Source organism: Caloenas nicobarica, chromosome 2, assembly GCF_036013445.1.
Source record: "Caloenas nicobarica isolate bCalNic1 chromosome 2, bCalNic1.hap1, whole genome shotgun sequence".
Classification (NCBI taxonomy): domain Eukaryota; kingdom Metazoa; phylum Chordata; class Aves; order Columbiformes; family Columbidae; genus Caloenas; species Caloenas nicobarica.
Window position 1 is genome coordinate 39,609,978 of NC_088246.1, and position 23,193 is coordinate 39,633,170.

Consider the following 23,193-nt stretch of genomic DNA (forward strand, 5'->3'; position numbering starts at 1 on the left):
ATAGAAAACTGTCTGCTCTGAAAATCAATGGGGTTAATATACCTGAATCATCTAGGTCTCAAGCACAGGATTGAATTACTGTAGTCTAATAAGAAATCATGCATCACCCAATCCTCTGGTTGCTGCTTATATGTATACTACTTGCCCTAAAGGTACAGGATTTTTCAACTTCATTTATTTCACCATGAAAGAGAGGTAAACTGAGTTATATTACCTAGCATTTGCTGCAATATAATAGTGTGCCATGGGCAGTTATTGAATCATCTGACTAATCTTAAATTGATATTCTGCTGTAGCTTGATCATATGTCTAATCCCAGCAGGATTTATTTTTAAAAAATCAAGCACAATGAAAAAAAAGTGTTGGCACAGGAAAATCAACTGCTTCAGGTAAAATAATCCTGTTTATGGGTAAAGAGGTTCAGATGGCTATCAGATAAATTTTTATCTCTGGATTATCTCTTTCATTTTTTTTAACAGGGTTTAGAAATCAAGATTATATATAACACATATTGTGCTTTCAGAATTGGAAAAGAAGTATTATTCTGGAAAGTATTTTAAGGATTGATAGGATAGTTTGTTGAATATCAGTTTATGGTTTTGACTCTTTTTATATCATTTAGAATTGCAACCCACATATGCACTAAGTAGAACCTCCATTTTTTTACCCTTCATTGAGCACCAGTTTAAATTGGTATTTTCGTATCATTCACTGAGTACATGTGTCTGTGTGTGCATGTGAGCATGGCAGATATCTAGAAAGCGATGGCTTGGGAAAGGATGTGACATGTCCTGCAGAGCTTTAGTTCAAGAGAGATCACCAAATGGTTCCAAAACCCTATAGACTTGCAGAGGGTTCTTAGTTCATTTATGCCCAACTATGAAATAAGTCATCTTTTCATAGGAATTGAGCATAGCTAGGGCATGGATTTTCATGCTGGAAGCTTGTGAAAAGGGTCATCAATGGTGAGTAAAAGCCACTAGATCGCTCAAGTAAGGAAAGGAATAAGTTAGAGTTTTTCAGTTAGATTCTGGTATTTGCTTTAGAAATTTTGAATGAAAATATCACAAAAGCATGTAGCCATGGTAACTACAAACTTGGAAGACACTAGGGTAATGTTGGTTTCAACCTTCTAATGTTTACTGTTATGGGTACTGTGTAAGAGCTTAACTGGAGCAAAATATATAAATAAATTAGGAACTGCAACTGCATGTAGATTAACATTTTTTAACGTAGACGCTTTCATATCTGAAACAACTGAGTTGGGGTTTTTTTGTACAAATTCATTTTCTTTAATCTTTCAGTGTAATTTCGTAAGAGTGTTAGAGAGAGCATATTTCTTACAAGTTGGTGGGTTTTTTTTTGTTTCAGAAAGGGATGTGCGCCCATATCTTATCGGTAGTGGAAATAATAGGCTGAGAGAAACCATGCAGATCGAGCTAGTTAGCCATAGGATCCAACCAGATAAATCAGAGCCAAGGTTTAAGTTTGAGGTTGTTTGTACAAAATGCTTTTATGAGATTTGTCAATCCCTGTTTATTTTTCCTGCATGCTGCTTAGGTATTTAGTGCCTAATGGAGCTTCTGGTTTACTTTGTGTAGGGTTGGCAGGGGAGGGCAATCAGTCTGCAGGCTGGAGGGAAGGAGGAGCAGCATGGGAAAAGTAGAAAAGAACTGCATCAGCAGGTGCTCATGGTCAGAGGGTGCATGGTCAGAGGATGTGGGCTGAAAGCAGCAGGAATGTGAAAAAGAAAGTGAGGGGATAGAGAAGTAAGAGATCTGCCTTTAGAAACTAGGCAGAGTTGCCTTTCTGAGGGTCATTAACCATTGATTTGCCATTGAGTTTTTCTTAATATGAGGTGATTCTGAATGACTTGGGTGTGGAAATTAGAGCTGAAATTATAGAAAAAAGAAAAACCCAACCTCTATTTAAATCTTTGGAGGTGAGGAGTGGGGAATGCATAGGTGATATGATTGCTGGTTCCAAACTTGTTGAACTTGGAGATCTTGAGTTCTCCCTGTTGAGTGCTGCCAAGTCAGTTCACCTTGCCAGGTCAAGTTCACCTTTGACAGCAGCATAACTACTTGCTGCTTTGCAGACTCATGCACTTTGCTTCTGTTAATTTCACAGGCTCACTAGCAGAGCAGTAAGTGTGGAAGGAGCAAAAGCCTGCAACACCGGTCAGGGCTGTCTTAAAATGTATGGGTATTTGTTAACAAAACAGGTGTATCTGTGCTAAAACATGGCAAAAATCTGTGGGAAAAAAGGCACTTTGTAGTTTTTACATAACTTGGGCACCTTCCTTAAAGTCAATAGGATAGTCTAGACTTCTTCTTGATCTTCAATTCACTTGAACTCTGACTTTTTCTATTTATAACTGAAACTGAATTGTCTAACCTGAAATAAGAACCCAGCTTTTCTCATAATGAAGACAAGAATACAGTCTTCACCCTTTCCTTCCTCTCTACATCAAGTATAAAGATGATATTTTAGATATGTGTGTGCTGTGTTTCAGCACAGAATATGGTGAGTCAACCAATTTGATACTATCTATTATTACTTCTGCTTTAGTTTTAGGTAACTTTTTAATAACCATTGCTTATTTCAGACACACAATTTACATCCCCTGTTCTGCTTTTCTGAGTGTGTGGTGTGATGTATGTAGCTTGCAAGACCATTTAAAATTATGTTTTTCCAGCCTACATGGAAAGAATTTGCAGTGAGGTAACTTCAGAATTTTTCCCTGTAGTAATAATGCTTATTATTAATGATTTGTGTTATGTGAGCTGCTGAGACAGGATAGAGGTGGTAGTTCTTGTCCCAGTTTGAAACATACATATCAAATAAAGCTTCAAGTATGAAGCTTGCACAGGCTAAAGTTTGTTGTTAGAGCATACTGAAAGACAATATATTCAAACATACCTCTTGTAGAAAACTTCTGACCCACTAATTGTCCAAATATATTAAAGTCACTTTATGCATGCTTTAACAATCAGCTCAGATTAAATATCCTTCTTGCCTGTTTTACAGTTATCTGTAAAATTTTTGCCCTTCCTCCTGTAGAAAATGCTTAAAGCCCACCTCATCTCAAGGCATTTGGAACACAAATTCAGCACTAAAGAAAACCAATAGTTTTGATGTTGTGTAGTTGTCTGGAATCTCCAAGGCTTTACAATATTGATGCTTGTGTTGAATTTTCAAATGTTTTTTGATAAGCTGGTGTCATTGGTAGGTAGAAGCTAGTGCACACTAAGAACCACAAATGGTTTATAATATATTAAATATTCCATAAGTACTTTCAGAATAGGTTATTAATCAGTTTTTTTAACTACTCTTTGTTGCCTCAATTTGCTTACCTTTCTAGTTACTCAAAGTCTTAATGAGGAAAAAAATATTAAAAAAAAAAATAAAGAAAAAAAAAAGTTAATCTTCCACTTTTTAAACAGTGATCCCCCCCCCAAAAGCAGAACATGTGATTCCTAAAAATAATAAACTCTCTCAGGAGAAATGGTCATTTCTCAATTTGTATTAAAGATTTTTCTAGTGTTTTCAGGAGTTTCTTGTCTCAAGAGTTCTCTTTTAGTTTAGGGGGTTTCGTTTGTTTGTTTTTGTTTTTCCCTTTACAGCTTTCTCAGTAAGTACTTTAGCACAGCAGTCAAGCTGTAAATAAGGCTGCCCAGATGAAGAAACTATTTACACCTAAGCGTAGATCAGAAAGCTGTCAAGAAGTAAAAGATGAATCGCAATCACCTGCCTCCCTCTGGATTTTTAGCTAATGAGTTGGATGCAGAAAGAAATACTTACCATTTTCCATTCAATTTTATATATATAAGTGTTATCTGGAGCTGTTGTCCTAAATTACTTTGATAATAAGGTAGAAAGGGGTGCCATGCTGAAAAACCTCTAATCTCTTCAATCTTGAATGGTGAATTCCATATGCACACTCATAAGCCTTTGGTGTACTGGATTGCTTAGGGGAATTTAAAGCAAGCATTTATCTCTTTTTCTGTTAAAGCTTTGGTCGCTTCACAAATGCTAATGTGCAATAAGTAAGAAAATCCTTTTTTCTAACTTTGATAACTACACACTGGAGATTTCTGAGACAAATGTAAATATCCTTATATCTTTCTTTCCTAGCTACGTCAACCAAGCCTGCATGAAGTAGTTATGTATGTGGCTGGTGCTACCATACAGATTTGTATATGTGAATAGTAACCACTTAACTCTGCTAGGCACTCATGGAGCTGAACTGACCCCTTTGTTCATTATGAACCATATGAAATCATTCTCGTTTCAAATCTGAACTGTATTACTGAAAATGACAGAACATTTTTTGTAGCTTTAAGAATGCAGGGCCAGCTGAGACTACTTGGTGATATAATCGAAAATGTTTATATCTCACATTTTACTTATATGTTCTGTTCAACCTGAGGATTTTGTTGAATGAAAACAGTAGTTCTTAAAGCATGAACCAATTACAACCTGCAAGACCTCAATGCACAACACCAGATATTCTGAGATATGTGTCTAACTCACTTTGTGTTAAGGCTTTGCACTACATCTTGAAAAATTTGAAGGATCTTGCACTGTGCCAAAACAACAAGAACTCCCTCAAAGCTTTCATTAATTTTAGAGATTCAAATCTAATGGCAGAGATCAAAATGCCAGAAATACCATAGATCCACTACTAGCAGTGTATAGGTTAACTAGTATATGTCAAATGATCATAGCATACCACCTAGCTTCAGACTGCAGAAGACACCATAAAATGTTTCTGCAAGTGAAACCTGGGAAGTAATTCTTTTCCAGACCCAGGTCTGGCATTAGAACTGGGCATTTGGTCAAAATGCATCCTAAATAAATATTTTCTGATACCTCAAAGGAACGGTCCAATGTGATCATCTCTCTCTGCTGTCTCTGCATTTTCCCTTTGCCCTCAGTAGTGTATCAGCAGGGGAAAAAAATTGCTTCTTGGCTTCTTGCTTATAATGGCTAACAGGCTAGATCTTACTTTACCCAATCTTAGTGTAGCCTACCTAAAGAACGTGTAGGGAGAAATGCAAATCAATCTTTTCTCCCTAAAGCTGTGAAATGAAAGGAAAAACAGAGTAACTAAATTCTGCAAGGGATGATCACGACAGTCAAACCCTCCTTTCTTTTCCCTAACACCTCAACATATACATGTGTTGTGTGCCTGATCCTAGTTTAGATATCTCTTGTATGACATCGTGTTATATAGAATAAGAGTGTTTAACATGAATCTAAATGATGGGAGTTTATCATCTTGTTTGCTAAGCCACGTTTGATTTCCAAAATGAATTTACCTAAAGTCAGTGTCTGCCCAGTGTAGCCTGTCTTACCTAAGCAGCCTGTCAGTGGATGAAAACAAGTAGAAGTCAATGCTCCTGTTAGTTTTCTGGAGCTGAGTAAACTAAGAAAGTTGAATTTGTAACGTCATGTAAAGTGAAGTCCAGGTAGTTTTTTGTAATTCTTCTCTTTGTCTTTTCATTTGCCTTGAGGCGTGGGTGCTTGAGTTGTATGGCTGTAATTGATTCACTGAAGGCACAAACAATTTTCTGTTCACAGGTGATATTCTCAGTTTTTGCCACAGCTTGGTACTGACACTCTTATTTGTCAGAAATGTCCTTTGGTGTCATTGTTTTGCAAGCCAGAATCTTCCCTTCTACAACTTTTTTTTTGTTCTTGGATCTTAGGTGTGTTTTGTCTATCATAGGGAGACATTTGACCCATTTTATGCTTGGATTTAGATCAGCCAGTCATCCATCTTTGCTGTTAAAAACTACCATATCACTGTAAATTTAGTCAGCCAAGACAAATCCTCTAGAAACAGTTTTGTTTATAAACAAACTCACAGTAACAACATTTTGAAACTGAGCAGAAAGCCAGGTTTGTCTTCTGTTTTGTGTGTCTCATAGTCTGGCTAATGCAAACATTCAGATTATGGTGATACAGGAAGAAATAATTTGAGTACATCTGAGTATTCTGCACCAATCAACTAGTTTGGCTGTATCGAAAAAGACATAAGGTCTTAGCAAAAGACAGTGTGTTGACTTCGTATCCTCCATGACCTTATGGAAATAGTTGAACATGTATTGTTATTACTACACATTTAACGCGTATGCCAGAATGATTTGTTTTTCTTGTGATTAGCAAATCTATTGTTTTATGGATCATTACTTTTAGTGGTATCCTCCTTGCCAAATTACCAAAATCGTGTTGGCAAATTCCATTTCATTAGCATTTCTCCAATTCTCTGAGATTTTATTAGAAGTTAATACTGGTGATTCAGAGTGTCTCTCAACAAATTCCACTTAGAATATTAGGTGGAACTTTGTCTTCTAAAATCTCCTTGAAATAAAGATTGCCTCCTCTGAAAAGGTTTCTGAACCATCTACAGCATGACTTAGACTCCTTAATCCTTGTACTTCATTGCAAAACCAGTTTTAGTTTTCCTCTTTTTAGAGAATAAGAGACAAGTGGACTATAATATTCTATACACATCATCGGTTTTGTTAGTCATTAAAACTTTATTATGTTTCATTCTCATTTTCAGACTTGTAATTTTGATAGTCACTGATCTTTTCTCCACTTCAGTTACATTTTCTGAGTTATTTTGTATCTTGCAGTTTTGTAAGGTTTTGTGTTCGTTTTGATTTTTTTGATCTAGGAAGGCTTATTGGTTTTGCTTAATGTCCAGAATGTTAATTTATGCTTAAAATTTGTTCCAAATATACATGTTGATAAAGCATTTAGTGTCGTCAAAAAAGTTTCTTTTACACTTCCAAATGCACATCTTAGATTATGTCATATTTTCATAGTGTCGTTGTATGATAAGATCGTGTTTTCCATACCCACACAGTAATTGATTCTTAGTAAAAAATAACTTTTCCGCTTCATTAAAATAGATTGCAACACTAGTTTATCCCAAATTGACACAGAATATCTAATCACATGTTAGGTAGTTGTTATTTTTTAGAAACTGTTATGAATTTTTATTACCAATCTTGTAGAACAACCAGTATGTGTGTATATATCTACATATATATAAATATATATATAACTGAAGGCACTCATGATGCTATGTTTGTCATCATACATAATATGAATAGATGAGATGTTTTGGTAACTGCCTCTCTTTTTGTGAGCATAAGTTGTCCTTGCAAAAAATCATATAGTCATTGTTTGTGTCTGTTTCACTGCCAAAGTAGAACAGCCATAAAAGTGAAAGACAGGATGGAATAGAGCTGAAAAATCATTTCTACTGTCCACATTGAAGAACTGGAAAACAGTACATGAAATACTAGAATGTTTTAGAACTGGAGCTATCAACATTTATTTGTTACACAATTGTAAAAATATGTAACAGAATTTTCCTTTCTTTAAAGGTGAGGAATAGGTATATTAAAAACACACATATGGCAAAGAAATTGATTAAATGTACACTGGTCTTACTACACGTAAAATTAAAGCCTAATTAATATTTTATAGAATCTGACCTATCATAGAATGGCTTCTCTGATTATGTTACAAAAACTTTAAGAAAAACTCTAGAGAGATGAAACTTTTGAACTTGGGGGGGATTTTTCAGTTAAGGAGAAGACAAAGAAAAAAAAAAGAATATATAATGAAGCATGACTGTTCCATGGCAGTTATGAATTTCATCAGATCCTTTTGTGGTTCAGAGGAACATCTAACAAAATATCAGTTCACAAAACGGGTATCTCAATGCAAATCAAGGTAGAATTAAACACAATGGCAGAATTGATACTTCTGTGAAACATTATACCAATGTTTGGCACTGCTTTAGGCAAACATTCTTACCCCTTGTGTCTCAAAAATGTAGAGCTCTTTAGCTCCGATTCTTCACAGCTTCCACCATGTGCAAGCAGCGCACCACGGCAAACATGGAGGAAAGCATCTCTACAAGTACACTAAAGGAAAGAATGTTTCATATTGCTTTTCTTAAGATGGAAATGCTGTCATGGATACTGAGTGACCGCAACAGATCTCCTGCTCAAATCTGGATGAGAGTTAGCAATTTGTGAGAGCGTCAGCTACTCCATTATATTTAAAATGAAGTGTAAGCAACTGGGTAAAGTTAGTTGGTGCATAGATTTATTTTTCAAACTCTTTCGCAAAATCAACAGCGTGAACTCTGTTGTAGAACTTCAAAAGTAATTTCTGCATGGGTTGTGTGGCTGCTCTATTTGAGTATCTATGTTCATAAGAAGCTGCTATAAAATGCTGGATCTCCCTGGTCAAATATAGACAACATTAAACCTAAGCATTTGAGTCCTGTAGGTACCACTCTCCAATGCTATCCTGGTACAGTGAGAGTCAAACAATTTCCATTTATAATATGCTTTTAGTACCAAAATATTCTAAAATAAAATTCTTGAATGGAAAAGTTCTTTAATATAGACTAGTGGCGATCCATGTTCCCTCAATGAGGCAGCATTTTCCATTGAGTTTTTATAATGTGTCAGATTGTTTTATCTCAAGTTGATTTGCCCATTTAAGATGAACCTGGTCATATACTTTCGCTCTCCTTTACAGTGCTCTCCTTTACATTAAATCTACTTGTTGACTATCTTCATTATAGTAACAAAATTCTTGAAATGTGCCATTTCCAATGCTGCCTTAATTCAGAAGTAATGGCACAGAAAAATTAAACAACAACAAAAAGGAGACAAAACATGGGAAAAAGTGAATAACAGTGTATTTGATAAATAGGGAAAGTCAGGAAATGGGAAAAATACCTAACAACCAGAATCTGATAAAATCTGTCTCATTTAAAGAGAACTGCATAAATATTTACTTATTCTGTTCTCAGTGTACATGTTCTATATAATCATAAGGTTTTGATTTTTTGTCATTATTTTCAAACAAATCATGGGGGCAAAAACGTGTCAGTGTTCATTTTTGTGTTTTTCTAAGTTGTACAAAAGCTTGCAAATGGGACAAAGCTCAGTCACTACTCTTTTTATAGGTCTGGTGGTAACAATGCTTTGTGTGTCATATTCTGGAAAATCTATCCTTCAATTTTGCTTTCTGAGGGGAGTCTCTTCATACATGCTGGTCTTTGCAGACGTTTCCCATACACTGAATGAAAAATGCAGCATAAAAGGTATATCAGAAATTAGGCATTCATTATTATGTGTGTGTAGCAGGAAGAAAAGTTCTCAGGCCTCAGAAACTGCCTACAAAACCAAGAGTAGATGAATCTACTAGTCCTACTAGTAATCCTTCTACTACCCACTTTATAGTTGTAATTTGATTTGTATTAAAACCAAGTTACAATACTAGAATGGTTATTGTTCATTATGTTTTGATTATGAAGAGACAAAAGCTGAGGTATGCTTAGTTTTTAGGACTTCATATCTTTCTTTTTTTTTCCCAGAAATTTGCTGAATTGGAGCAGATTTATATAACACATAATAAACTAGCTATAAGGAAAGGAAATATCTGCATCCAAAGAGAAAACAAATCCCTTTAATAGACTGAAACTATGAAATACTTATATTCCATGTTTATTTCCATTTGCAAGGCAGGCATCATCTTCCTACACCTTCACCCTGTTCGTGGGCAAGAGGCTGAATTTCACTTGTAGGTGCTTCCATTTAGCATTTCTACCTCCCCTTCCCCAGAGGCTGTAAGAAACATCTCTTTGGGCAGCAAACACTTCCCAAACATCTGCACGCTCCATGCTGTCCATGATGTGGAGCCAGCCCCCAGCAGCTGCTGCCGCCACCTCCCTACAACAGCAGCATGTAAAAGAGGCAGCTGAAGGTGTAGCTTCTTGTCTGTCACCAGCATACAGGAAGGAGTCTGTGCTGCCATTGCTGACATAGCACAGGGAAAGCAGTTCCCTCCTTGTAACAATAATAGTCTACCTCGATTACAAATAACACAGTTGACAAGTCTATTGCATATTGAACTAGCATCTAGAAAGCTGCCTCTCATAATTTGGATGTTAAAGAAAGTCCACTGGCTTTCAGGTTGCCAAGACCATCACTCCACAGCTGTTATTTTTTAATGAGAAAAAAGTCAGTCATACTATGAATGTCTTCTTAACACTTGGGATAACTTCTTTCTCTTTTGTGAGATGGTCTTCAACATGAGGCATTACAATTTGCAAGGCAGCAGGCTCATCATCTTGCTGTAAAACACCAAGAATTAATGGTTGGCTGCACTGTTTTCTGACTTTGTAAAAGTTATACAAGTAGTTCTCACTAATGTTAGTAGAAACTGGTATATAGCTCCAGGACAGATTATAGTCTTTGTCTTGTAAGACATGAAAATAATTGAGACTCTGTTGTCAAGACCTGAGCTTTTTTTTGAGTGTTAATGTGTTTTGGCAAGACATGTCAAAAGTATATCTCCTATTGAAAGGCACTCATCCTGGAATATTAGATAGGAACATACAAAATGCACAAGCCACCAAGCAATTCGCATCACTTTTGTGATCTCCACCATAGCCTATAAGCCTTTTTTTTCTTCAAGTGAGCTCAGCACTTTTCTGTTGATAAACAAATTATTATCTTTGAGGATGGCATTTGTTCTCTGTACTGGACAGCTATCACAAAAGTAAGTTTCAATTATAGCTTTGAAATAGAGTAATTAATTTTTTCTTTTTTATCTCAAAACTTAAACAAGTTTAATGCACAGCAATAATACCCTCACTTTTCATTAAGAAAAATACCGATATTTGGTACTGTTTACAGAACAATGTGAGTTTGTGGTTGGTATTATTTTTTATTTTTTAATTCAAGATCCCTTTGAAATCAGAGATTTTGAAATGTTCTAAACATTATTTTTACTCCTTACAAAGAGCAATTTCTTGCATCAATTGATTTAGCTCTATGTATATGAATCTCTTACCATTATATTTTATTTGCTACTGCATTAATTTTTTTTTTTTTTTTTTTTTTTGCCATACATAAGAAAAACAATCACTGCTATGGTCAATTCCAGGTGTTATCCCCAGGAATCAAGAAATCCATGTCTCTGATTCTGTTCATTCTTTGTCAAGCAGATATTATTCTAAATTTCCGAACAACATATGTCAGCAAGTCTGGCCAAGTTATATTTGAAGCAAGATCTATTTGTATCCACTACGTGACTACCTGGTTTATCATTGATTTAATCGCTGCACTTCCTTTTGATCTTCTTTATGCTTTCAACGTCACTGTGGTAAGTACTAAACTGTCTTTTTTATTCTCTCTTCTTTCAAGAGGTTTTTGTTGGTTGGATTTTTGTCCAAATCTGGAGACTAAAACTCAATGAACTAAAATACATTGGTGTCTTTTTCAGATTTGTAGTGTATTTTCACATTGGATGCTGGAGGAAGGACTACAATGTAATGGTACATGTTGGTTAAAAGTATTACAAGATTGGGTGTCAAAGCCACCGGTGATTATAATGAAAGACACATATGTACCATTTTTTAAATTCAGTTATCCTTACTTTGTAAAGAGTTGCACCTACATTAGCTTCATTTTTACTTGCGATACTCACATACAGTTCCTTATGGCTCTTGCTCTCTTATGCTGTATAAATTCAGTCCTTAATTTTTCAAGACTCATAAATTGTTACTGTGGTAAAGTAAATAATTGTTCTGGTCAACATGGTCAGAATTCTTTTCTCAGCCAGGAATCTTCTTTCTTTTTTTTTCTCTTTCTCTTTTCTCTGCACATTCTAGTGCAAAAATTGCAGTGTGACCACTAATTCTTGTGTGTTTTAACTTGTATTACTTACAATTGTCATTAACTTTCGCTTTGATTTCAGCTCATCTTTTTTAGGAATATAATGACAAAATGCTTAAAATGGCTTTGAAAAATGTGTGGGTCTGGTGTTGTCACAATCATGATGGGGTTACATTTTTATTAGTTTACTTACTCTAAGACAAAGGGTATTCTTCTGATAGCACTATTAGATTTAGTAGAGAAAGAATCTACTAAGCAAAAACACAAGAAACAATCAAACACTCCCCACCCCAAAACAAGCAAATCAAAACAAGCAAACAAAAACCAACCAAACAAAGAAAACCCAGACCCTCTGAATCAGAAAGTTTAATTCTGGAAAAAAATACTGGCAGAGGTTTCTCAATTATGTGGATTTTTCACACAGAGGCTCCCATGTAAGGTATCATGTTTGATCTTATAATTTAGTTCCATTTCCTTCAATAATCTTCCTTTTTACTCCATTTATACATTACAAACCATCATTCTGCTGCTAGTACACTAGCTTTTAAAACAAGATAGTTAATTATTCCACATTCTTCAATCACTGTTTTGTTTTTTTTTTTTTTAAACTGGTGGTAATCTATTTAAATACACTACTATCTCAGTTTATCCCATTCATTAAAACTAAACAGCCAGCATAACCGTGTTGGTTTAATTTGCATTAAGAATTTTTCGTTGAATGAACAAAAAATAAACAAAAACAAACAAACAAAACAGCATCACAAAATTTATCTTGGTTAGTTTTGTTTTGTTTCATTTTTTTCATTGGGAAGACTGGTACACTTTCCATACTGAATTCTGGAAAATAAAGCATTACCCAATACTTATTTTTACAGTTAAAATGTCATAATATTAAAAACACTACTATAATATGATTAATACACATCTCCTGTCTGTTGTACATTCCACTCTTTTCAGGCTTTAAGATTTAATAAGCCATTTCCTCATGTCTGTTCTCAGATTTTCACTCCATCAACTCTCAGATGTTGCCTCAACAGAACGGTGAGAAGGGGCATCAGGGAGCATCTTACTCCTTTGCTGTTCAGGTCCTGGCACAAAGGTCAAACCTTTAGGGATGCTCTAAATTCTGCAAGCTATAGGTATAGTGTCATACATACCTGTGTATGTATGGCACATAAATGTCATCCTCCAGTTGGAGATTTGTGGAGTTAGAGTGTGTGAAAAAGCTGTGGAGTCTCTTGCCATCATTGGAGATATTTTGAGAGAAAAAAAGTGAAACTGTATGACTTGGCTTGACTGTCTTTACACCTTGCAGTGATTCTGCCCTACTACTAAATGGGTGATTCTTAGGAGGTCTGAGACCTCAGGCAAGTTCCTGCCTAACATCAGTGCCTGCTGAGACCCTAACCCCTTCCATCCTTGTAATTATCTAACATAAACAATCCCTTAATCTGTAGAAATGTGGTATGAAATGCTGCCAAAGTGAAAAACAACACAGTTATAAGGATTGAATTTGCTCTTCTCTGGGTAACTTTTGGTGGTTATATAGCAAGAGTATCAGTTTTTAAAGAAAGCAGCTAATGAAGTAGACAAAAGGATTAAAGATCCCTGCCACTAGTCATTTCTTAAAATGTATCATGTTCCTGAATAATACCTTTTTGCCATAGGACATCATTCTTCCAAGCAGAGAATTTCATCCCTGGTTTGTAGCAACTTTGTTTCTCGGTACTTCTCAGCACTATGCTATGACTGAGTTTGTGTTAGAGATAAGATTCTGTCTTTGTCATTTTGACAGAAAAAGGTTAACCGAGCTAGTCTAAAATGATTAACCAAACGGAAAATTTAGATGGCTTTATATTTGTGGTCAAGGCAAAATCTATGTAGGCATGAGTATGAGTGCTGACTCCTCATTTTGTCTTTCTAAATTTGTGGCATAGAAAAGAAGGCTGCCTGAAGGCATTTCAGGTCTTCCAATGATAGATTGGACACAATACAAAAAAAAGCGTTTGGCGTGACTAATGAGAAAATTCAGTGCAATTACATATGATTAATTACATCTGTGTTCAAATTTATACAGAAGTTATTTCGAAATGAGGCAATCTTTAGGCTTTAAAATAAAGCATGTCTTCACATTAAAAATATTATGATATCTGATTTGCTGTTTTTATGTCTATTAGTTTTCTATAACTTAAAAAAGATAGTCAGAATTTAGTCACAAGTGATAACTGGCAGGGCACACTTGTTGTAACCTAAGTTATCATTATTTGTTTGTGATGTGGTAGAACCCCAGTAAAGTTGAAAGCTCCAATGTGAAGGCCATAGTATATATATGATCCTTATATATATGTTTATCTATTATTACAACACCTTGAAGAGTCAGTCATGAATAGGGACCCCTTTATGTTAAGAGTGAAACAGAACCATGTTTGGTTCAAAAAAGCTGATGAGAGACAAGAAAAGGAGAACTTTGGTTGGAAATTAATTACCACAGAGAAAGAGGCAGTTGCTATAGTGGCATGGCATTCAATTACTATAACTATATTTTAATAGCCATATGATTGTACTAATACGACCAAATATTTTACAGCCTTCTGCCGCAGACTTGTAGATATTCTTGTGCTTAAGGCCACAGACATGACTAATTTCACTTATTGTAGATAACATAAGATGAATAAAAGAAATGCAAGACAAAAAGAAAAGATGTTGTAATTGTTTGTGTGATCTCATGTTAGATCTTATTCCTGACAGCAGTGAACTTCAAATTATTTTAAATAAGTGTCAGGTTTCTGTTGATTTTCTTTTCTCCCCTGCTATGTACCTGAGAAAAAAGGTAAAGATTCTTGGAAAAAAAAAAAAAAAGAGGTTTACTGTGGATGAAAATTATGCCTATTTAAAAAAAAAAAAGGGGGATCCTAACCTGTGTATTGTTTGCTAACTCTACGCAACAGCTGAAACATCACCCAAGTATATTCCATGCAAAGCTGGGAACTGTGCATGCTCTGTGGATGTAGGTGGGAGGATGCTCTGAAGGGGATGGGGTCATCCAGAGACTGCCGGCTGCTGCATGGGTGCATCTCCTCTGAGGCCAGAGCACACATACTTCATAAACTGACATAGACTTAGGGTGCTGAGCAGATTAGGTGCTGCTTCTGCCACATACAGTTGAAAGGCAATAAAGTTTTAGGCAAGGAATTTAAGCAGTAGTATTGGAAGTTTTAATACAAGCTTTTTTTGACCCCAACTTAGTACAGAAAAATAAAATGTGCCCAGGAACCTGAACCCAGGTTTAAATCTGAAGAAAAAAAATCTGAGTCTCCACTCGCTTCTCTGCTTCCTTGTTCTGTAAAATATCTGCTATATGTTATTGCCTCTTCCAGGCTTTAATTATTAAGCTGGTTTCATGTCATACATAGTTGAGTTTGGCTGTTAGCAGAAATTGAAAATCATTGTGTGCCTGAAGATGGTTATTTTGTGATTTCATATTGGAATCAAATGAACACTGGTCAGTTTGACAACTATGTTTCTGTTCTAGAGCAGGGAAGGATGCATTTTTGTACAAACACAAGTTTTTAAGTTAAATCTGAAAGAAGACTTTGCATGAGAAAAAAAAGACAGAATGGAAGATCTCACAATATTTCAAGTTTCTTTGGTTTAAATCAGAAATGGTAAACATATATGCACACAGTAAAAGTAAACACTTTTTTTTAAACCATCTTCTTTGCTGTTCTCTGCTGTCTTCAAATCTAGTCTAAAAGTAATATGCAATTATGTAACTGAATGAAGAGTGGGCAAACATTCATAGAGCTTTAGCAGATAGGGTTTCCTTTCATTGAAATAAGAGAACTGTGTGACAGAAGTCAATCGCTGAAAAGTCGTTTTCTCTCCTGGTTCTCCTAGGTTTCCCTTGTCCACCTCCTAAAGACAGTCCGGTTATTACGCCTCTTGCGTCTCCTTCAGAAGTTGGATCGTTACTCCCAGCACAGCACAATTGTTCTCACGCTTCTCATGTCTATGTTTGCCTTGCTTGCTCACTGGATGGCCTGCATTTGGTATGTCATAGGGAAAAGGGAGATGGAACAGAATAACCCACTCACCTGGGACATAGGTAAGTTCTTCTTTACACCATATACATATATATGTACACATGTGTGTATATATGCATATATATATGTAAATACTTTAAAACACATATATAAGTCATTCAATATTTCCTTTTTTGTTTAATCTTATACTATTATTTAGTGTTGTTTGTAGAGAAAAGGAAGAGACTGGTGCTCTGAATTTCAGGTCAATGTGAAAAAGAGGGTTAAAATGAAAAGAAAATTAGAAAGTAGAAAAAGAATGAGATTTTTGAGAGTGATTCAATGTTTTGGGAATTAAGGATCTGGATAGGAAAGGGCTAGATAGACTGTGTAGAAAAGTAGATGAGAAAGTTCATCCTTGTTTTGCAAATCAGGCAAATTCTTCAACAGAGACATTCCCTCGAGTGTGCTGATTATTCCTTACTATACATTGAAACAGATAGGCCCTGGAATGCCTTCAAGTTAAAAATTCCCTTCGGGAACATTGTCTAGTGGATTTGCAGGTTTTGCTCTTTTGCACAGCAGACGAGGTGTTTATCAGTGGAGAGACAGTTTTAGAACGCTGTATTTTGATCCAATGTGTAGTTTCCACCCCAGCCTTCATTCTGATTTCATTGAGTGTTTCAGATTGACTTTTTAGATTTTAAGGTTTTCCTTTTTTGTTTAAGGTTTATTGTTATTTCTAAGGGTTGTACCTGTGTGATGGTACAATGAGGAAAGAATATATCTTGTACATGAGTCTGGCATCACCAGGTACTATGTACGCTCTTGAAGGTGTGTTACCCTCTAGTGCAACAGCTGATACTTCACATCTTCCGATGTGGGTCATTCTGGCTTTATTGTAGAATTACATTTCTTTTGCGATCTTTCTCAGATTCCATATCAATGTTGAGCATCCCTTTTTCTCCCTTTTCTTTCTGGTTCCTTGTGCTCTGTCTTTTTAATTCTACTTGTATTTACATTTAGCCTAAATCTATTGTGTATTCAGTGAAGCACAAGAGGAAACAAGGCCAGTAATAAAATTAATTAGAAGGGGGAAGCCCTGCTAGTTTTCTTTGTGCTGTTAGGCACTAAAGACACAATTAAAAAGCATATGAATAATTTAGCATGTGTACCTTATCTGTGAGAGGAAAAGAAGGCATATGTGTCTCTTCCATAAACAAAGAGTATCCTAAAGGTGAGACAGAGTTTCTCAACAGAAAAAAATATCTGTTGGGGGGAATAATGCAAATATCTGTGACCAAAGGCTCATTAAGTTGCATTCAAACTGCAGTATCCTCTATTCTTATCTCCTGTAATTTCTCATTTCTCTCTTAACCCCATTATTATCTATCCATCTATCTAACACTGATAAGTCTGAAGGAAAAATGACAAGTATGACCTCAGATGAGGTGAGGGTGCTGGTTCAGGAAGAAGAAAAGAAGAAGTCCAATAAATATATCTCTCCAGTTTCTCCATAGGTTACTGAAAGCTTTGTGGAGTCTTTTTATTCTTCTACTTGGTTGTTTACTTCTCCTTCCCTTTGTAAACCAGGTCTGCGACCTGCTGCTGAACTCCTCATAGAGTGCAAACCTCTCAAAGAAAAGACTGCAGCTGTAGGGAAGGATATACAAAGAAAGGCCACTGCGCACAAATTGGTCAAATACTGCTAACAGAAAAACAAATCCAGATAATAGTAATGGTAAAAAGAAGAATCTCCCTGTCAGGAAGTAGCTATGAAGATACATTGTCAGCTTATGCAGGCCACAAACGATAGCCAATTTGAAAGCATTCATTGCAGTCCCACTGATGAAGATGGGCTGCACCATTGTTCCCCAGGTGTGGCCGCTGGCCGTGCTCCCCATGCAGCCTGGCCCTCTCCTGTTTGCCTGAGCAGAGGCCGCATTCAGGAAATGTTCTTCATATTCCCTTGGGCCCTTGGCATTTATTGCTATGAAAACATTAATTTATACCCTTTAGTTTTGTCCTCTCTTGGGTGATGTCAGTAACAAGCAGGTGTCCCAACAACCACATTAGAACCAATCCCAGTTTAACTGGAACAGAGCCATTTCACAGAAGTCCCATTTGCAGGTCAGTGAAGAGTGTTGTATCTGGGTTATCATGCAATGATCATCTCCTAGGGGGCTTCCTAGGCAGGAATTGCTCCTTATCAGCCTCTCACTGCTGGCTCATCTCAACATGTGAAACTCAGTGGCCCTCCCTGGACAGCTGCAGGCAACACATGTCCCCATTGGATGGGACAAGGCACTTCTTAGTGGTGCGTGCTCTTAGGTTTTGGCCTCCTACCTGGTAAAATAGCTTAGCTGTTGACCTTACAACCTGTTTTTATTTTAGTTTTTGCATTTTATCTGGAAAGCTGTTCTGCCACCTTCAGGGATGGTCTCTAAAATGTTTAGAAGCTATTAATGTGTAATAAAAAAATCACACTGCAGTGACTTCGGTAAAGCTCAGACAGATATTAGTTATATATCTGTCAGAAAGGTTATTTCTTAAGTTCTCTCTAGTATGAAGTTAAGTATTTTATGTTTTAAGGATTTTTTGGGGGGAGGAGAAACAGTTTAAAAATGTTAAACTATTAGAAACTGTGTTTTTTAAAAAGAGCTCAGAAAAATCCAGATTCCTGGCATGAAGCCATTATTTTGCAAAGACCACTTCAGCACTGATAAAATTTCTGTTTAAGCTTATGTGTCACATATATGAGCAGAAAAATAAGATTATGTAATTTCTTCAATAGGTGCAAAGCCTATTGCCCTCTACATGCTAACTACTTGCTGGTGAAACACAATGAAGTTAATAACAAAAAAATAATGCACACAGGAGAAATCTTGCTTGGAGTATAGTAAAGGTGGTATTCTTGTAAGACAAGATTATTTTGTCCTCCTGTATGAAGGCCTCAACTGGAAATTTTTGTGTGGTTTTGAAGAGCATGTAAAAGAGAATTCTTACTGCAGGGAAAGCAGTAGGATATGATCCTTAGTCTGGTATTTACAGGTTTTAATTTTTAAACTTTTAATTTTATTACATTAATACCAAAACTGGAGACTCAAGTTTCCATCAATAGATCTTACACAAAGTTCATTCCAGGCATTAGGAGGCTTTCTAACTGGTAGCATTAAAAGAATACAAACCAAAAATTAGAATGTCTGTACTTTTTTATTAAATAGTGTGTGTCTTCCTCTTGTAAATAATGCTTTTTGTTCTTCACTGTAGTGTCTCAAGTGGTATGTGCCTGAAGAACTAGTACTATGGGTACAGATACTGCAATGCATACAACAGCTGAAATACAGGGACGGGTTTGTTCTAAGAAAGGAAAACCAAGCCAAGAATGAAAAATAGATTTCCTTGCTTTTTGTTTGCTTCTGGTTTTTTTTAGGAGGAGAAGAAGAGAGAGAAAAGAGCTTTTATCAACCTCCTTACTCCATTTAATGCTTCCTCAGAAAGCCTGCGGCACAGATTACAAGACCGAGGTTTTCCTAACACTTAAAGCAAACATTTTAAAGCTGTAGTACTGTTAACATAGTACTTTGGACCTTGCTGTGCTATCAGATATGCTCCATAGCCCAGATCTCACAACATTGACTTTAGTGGGAGTAGCATTTGGTTCTGTGTATCTATTTCTTTGGCTAATATAAACAAATTAGGTGCTTAATTTGCATTTGGATTGGGGCAATGGGAGTGCTAAAGTTCTCCCTATGAAAATTCCCAGAACTGAAAAGTGGTTTTGCTTTGTTCTTACTGGGCCTAATTGTTTATATTCAAACCCCTTTATTTTATTTTTTTAGTCCTTATTCAGACAACATCCCCATTCCAAATAATTTAAAAAACATGGTTATATTCACAAATTTAGCCATGTTATTGCAAAATGAGAAAGATGTAGTCTCTGGGAATATTATTCACGAACTGTTGTGATGTCGTGGCATTTGAACATTTACCAGTACAATGTTAAAATCTGGATCTTTTGCTTAGCTCTAGTATTGATATTTTAACAGATAACATGAGATATTTGGAAAATATGCAACATGAGTGCTGTTTTCAGGTGCTGGAAACCTTTACCTCAGCAAGTTCTCCCATCCCAGGAAACAGTTGTTCCACATGTAGCAGCTTGACTCCAACGTCTGATAAAAATGAGACTCCTAAAATGGTCATTCCCACCCACCTGAGACAGTGGAACACTCTTTGTCCTGCTTTTCCCTTCTAGCTTTTTCAAATCTCTCTCTGTTACATTCCACCTTGCTCCCTTCATTTGTTCTCATCGGTGAAATAGATGTTTCTCTGAGACATGGTATGATATTAAGCAACCTGTAAAAATAAGATTAATTTTCCATTAGCTGACACGGAGTAGAGGCTAGACTTCGGTGATGTTCCTGGCTGATCCTACCACTGTAATTCCATTGACTTCAATACATTGGCTATCATCTCTACAAGTTTAACTGGTATCGCATCTAGGCAAAAGTTCTTTATTTGCTGTCTGCTGTTTTGAATTAATATAGAGCAAGTTCTTATCAAAGATGAGAAATGACTTTTCAATCTGTCTCTATAGGAAACAGATAATATTGAAAATGTTTCTTCTTACTAAAGGCAATCATTCTGTGAAAACCAGATGAGCTGTTGAAATTCAGCTGTCTTGAGTGTAGTGAGATTAGGAGAAGGCCAAGAGTCAGGATGCTGGCTTTCTTAGATAGTCAAAGCTGTCAGGTATAATTTGTGTAATTGTCTTGAAAAAATATTCCTTCCTGTCTATCAGAAATTCAGCTGCAACTTTTTATTAGTCCACCCACAGTACCACTTACAACATTCTGGCTAGGAAGGAGTTGTTATCAAATAAATAAATAAGCTTATGTGTTGACTTTAGGAGAAGCTTTAAAATTAGGTCTGTAAAGCTTATTCTTCAGTTATTTAAATACTTATTTCAATAACATACCTCTACTCATATCTCAGGATTTTACTAATTTTCTATTTGTATTGTAATTTACAGCACTTCTGAAGACAAGAGCTCAATCATAACTGAACCAGTGTACTTTGACATACTCTGCAATAGCAAATTTCCCCCTGCACACTTTATCACACACTTGCAGTCAGAGCCTTTAAAGTGACTGGATGCCTGGCTCCCAATGAAGAATTTATAGCCTGAAGTAGCTCTCAGGACAATGGGTGGCAGATTTAGGTGCAGAGTGAGGAGCATAACACCTGAGTGGAACCAGTGGGAAATGCCGAAAATACGGTTTTGCCTTCAGGCCCCTTCATTTGAGGTTTATATGCCTCAGGCTGGGCTGCAGTGAAGTTATAACCCCTTTTCACAGGTACTGAAGCACACGTATGTTTCAAATGATGGAACTTAACACAGAAATCCCTCAATTAGTCTTGATACAAACTATTAATTCTAGCAGGGTTGAGTTTTCTGTATATTTGTGTTTGCATCACATTGCACCTGTGATAGCGAGGATTGCCCCTTTCTGCAGCACTTCATGCACTCCCCTGAGTCTGCACAAGCAGCTTGGGGTTGTCTCCATCTAGATCACAGGTATGAAGGGGGTTGTTCTGGTGAAAAACAAAACAAGAGGCCTCTGATTTCTTTTAGCCATGGAAGGAGGCAGAAGCATTGTTACTGAATTTCACTTTTACTCAGCATGGAGTTCAGGTACTGGAACTTCTGTTAAGGTATGGAAGATACAGATAGAAGGTAAATCTCTTTAAGAGAGCACCATATCCTGATGTATGGGTTACTTCACTCAACATTCTTCCCAGGCAGCCCTCTTCCTTGATTCCTGGTTGTTCTTTTCTTTCCCAAACAAACTGATGTGATTTTAACAGAGGAATGGCCAATGCTTGAGTCTCTACCCAGAGTCTGCAGTGTCCAGGTGAAGATAGAGATGAAGGCTGAAGGCAAAGTGGATGAATGATCCTCGCTAGGTGCAGATAGTAGAGATGCTCTGCATGTCTTAATCATGGTGGCATTTCTGGCCTGATGCAGAAGTTGGCTAATATGGCCTATCGAAAATGTAGGTGTCTAATGTCTTAGATGTCATCTTTAGGTTAGGCTCATGAGCTTTGGTTCCTAAATCTTGTCCAAGCCCTTTGTGGCTCCTCAATAGATTCAGTCTTGTCAGAATTTCATAAGTCAACATCAAGCTGGAATATCCATACAGAGAGTCATTGGCCTGTAAATCTCTTGTGTTTCAACTTCTTCGGAAGTCTTCAGTGCTGAGAAGCTTTTTTCCAAGCTTATGCTAAGAAACCTGAGTCAGTCTTTGTTAGGTTTCTTAAGGTCCTGAGCAATTTTTTCGGGAATTCTGAAGTTGCAAATTTAAGCACATCCTTGACAATAGATACTTGTGGCATTGGTATATTTTTTCAGGTTAAAAATCAGGCTATCCTCTTTTCAGAAGGAAGACTATTTTTAGGTACGTGTATCTGCTAGTTCTTCCTCAAAAAATGTATGTTAGTGAACTAATACAATTTTCTGGTGCTCTTGGACCCAGCATAAGCATAGAATAAGTAACAGTAGAAATAATATTGGAAAAATCAGTGTTATTACTCCCATTCTTGGTCAATATAGTATGTAATTTGTTAAAGTGATAATTAGTTAACTCTTGACTCTCAGTATTTTCATATTATATTAATCCTAATAGTGTATTGTTGTAGAAGCAGGTAAATATTCACATATCATGAAATTTTTGCGAAGCAGTTTAATGACTTAAATGACTAGATGTGACATAAGAGTTCATCTCCAAGCTGAGACAGAGGCATGTTTTTTATTTTTTTATATATATAAATTATCTCAACTATGATCCCAGATCATTCCAGCTCTGTCCCTGCACGTTTCCTTCTGTTAGATAATGAATACATTTGTATTTTGTTGTCTTCATTTTTTGTCATTGGCAATAACAAAACCAGTTACTTTGGAGCTATGGTCCTTTCTGATTTTTAAGAGACAACTTTAAGAAAAAGGATTTTAAAAAATATGTCGTGTATGAGTGCTGAAATCTTCAATTTAGTAAAATTAATTATAATGCTCTGCTGACCTGGAGTATCTGTGTCAACGGTCCATTGTTGTGTGGAACACACACACCCATATACTTGCCTGTCTATTTGGATATCTGGGAGGAGGGGAGTGAATTAATCCCACTGAAAAATCATTTCTAATTAATATATGAAGGAAATGGTTTATGGTTACTGCTCTTGTGAAGCATTTAGGGGCATTGGTATCTTAAAGACTCAGCCAGCTAGTTTGGACTATTTCTTGCAGCACTTTCATGAGATAATTAGCCCCTGGACTGTCATACATGAATAATAACTAGGAATAAACTAAACGGCCAAAGACAATTACTTTGAAGCTATGAAACTTTTCAAAGCGCCCATCTCACAAATAGTTGCAAACTCAATTT

The 23,193-nt window shown here is 36.2% G+C and overlaps 1 protein-coding gene across 1 annotated transcript in view; it reads left to right on the forward strand.

The window, feature by feature from the left end:
* Positions 1-23,193, forward strand: part of KCNH8 (potassium voltage-gated channel subfamily H member 8) — a 189,685-nt gene that overhangs the window by 107,551 nt on the left and 58,941 nt on the right. The window contains exons 6-7 of the mRNA XM_065628355.1: positions 11,057-11,214; positions 15,624-15,831. Coding sequence (XP_065484427.1) covers positions 11,057-11,214; positions 15,624-15,831 — 366 coding nt within the window. The remainder of the gene's footprint in view (positions 1-11,056; positions 11,215-15,623; positions 15,832-23,193) is intronic.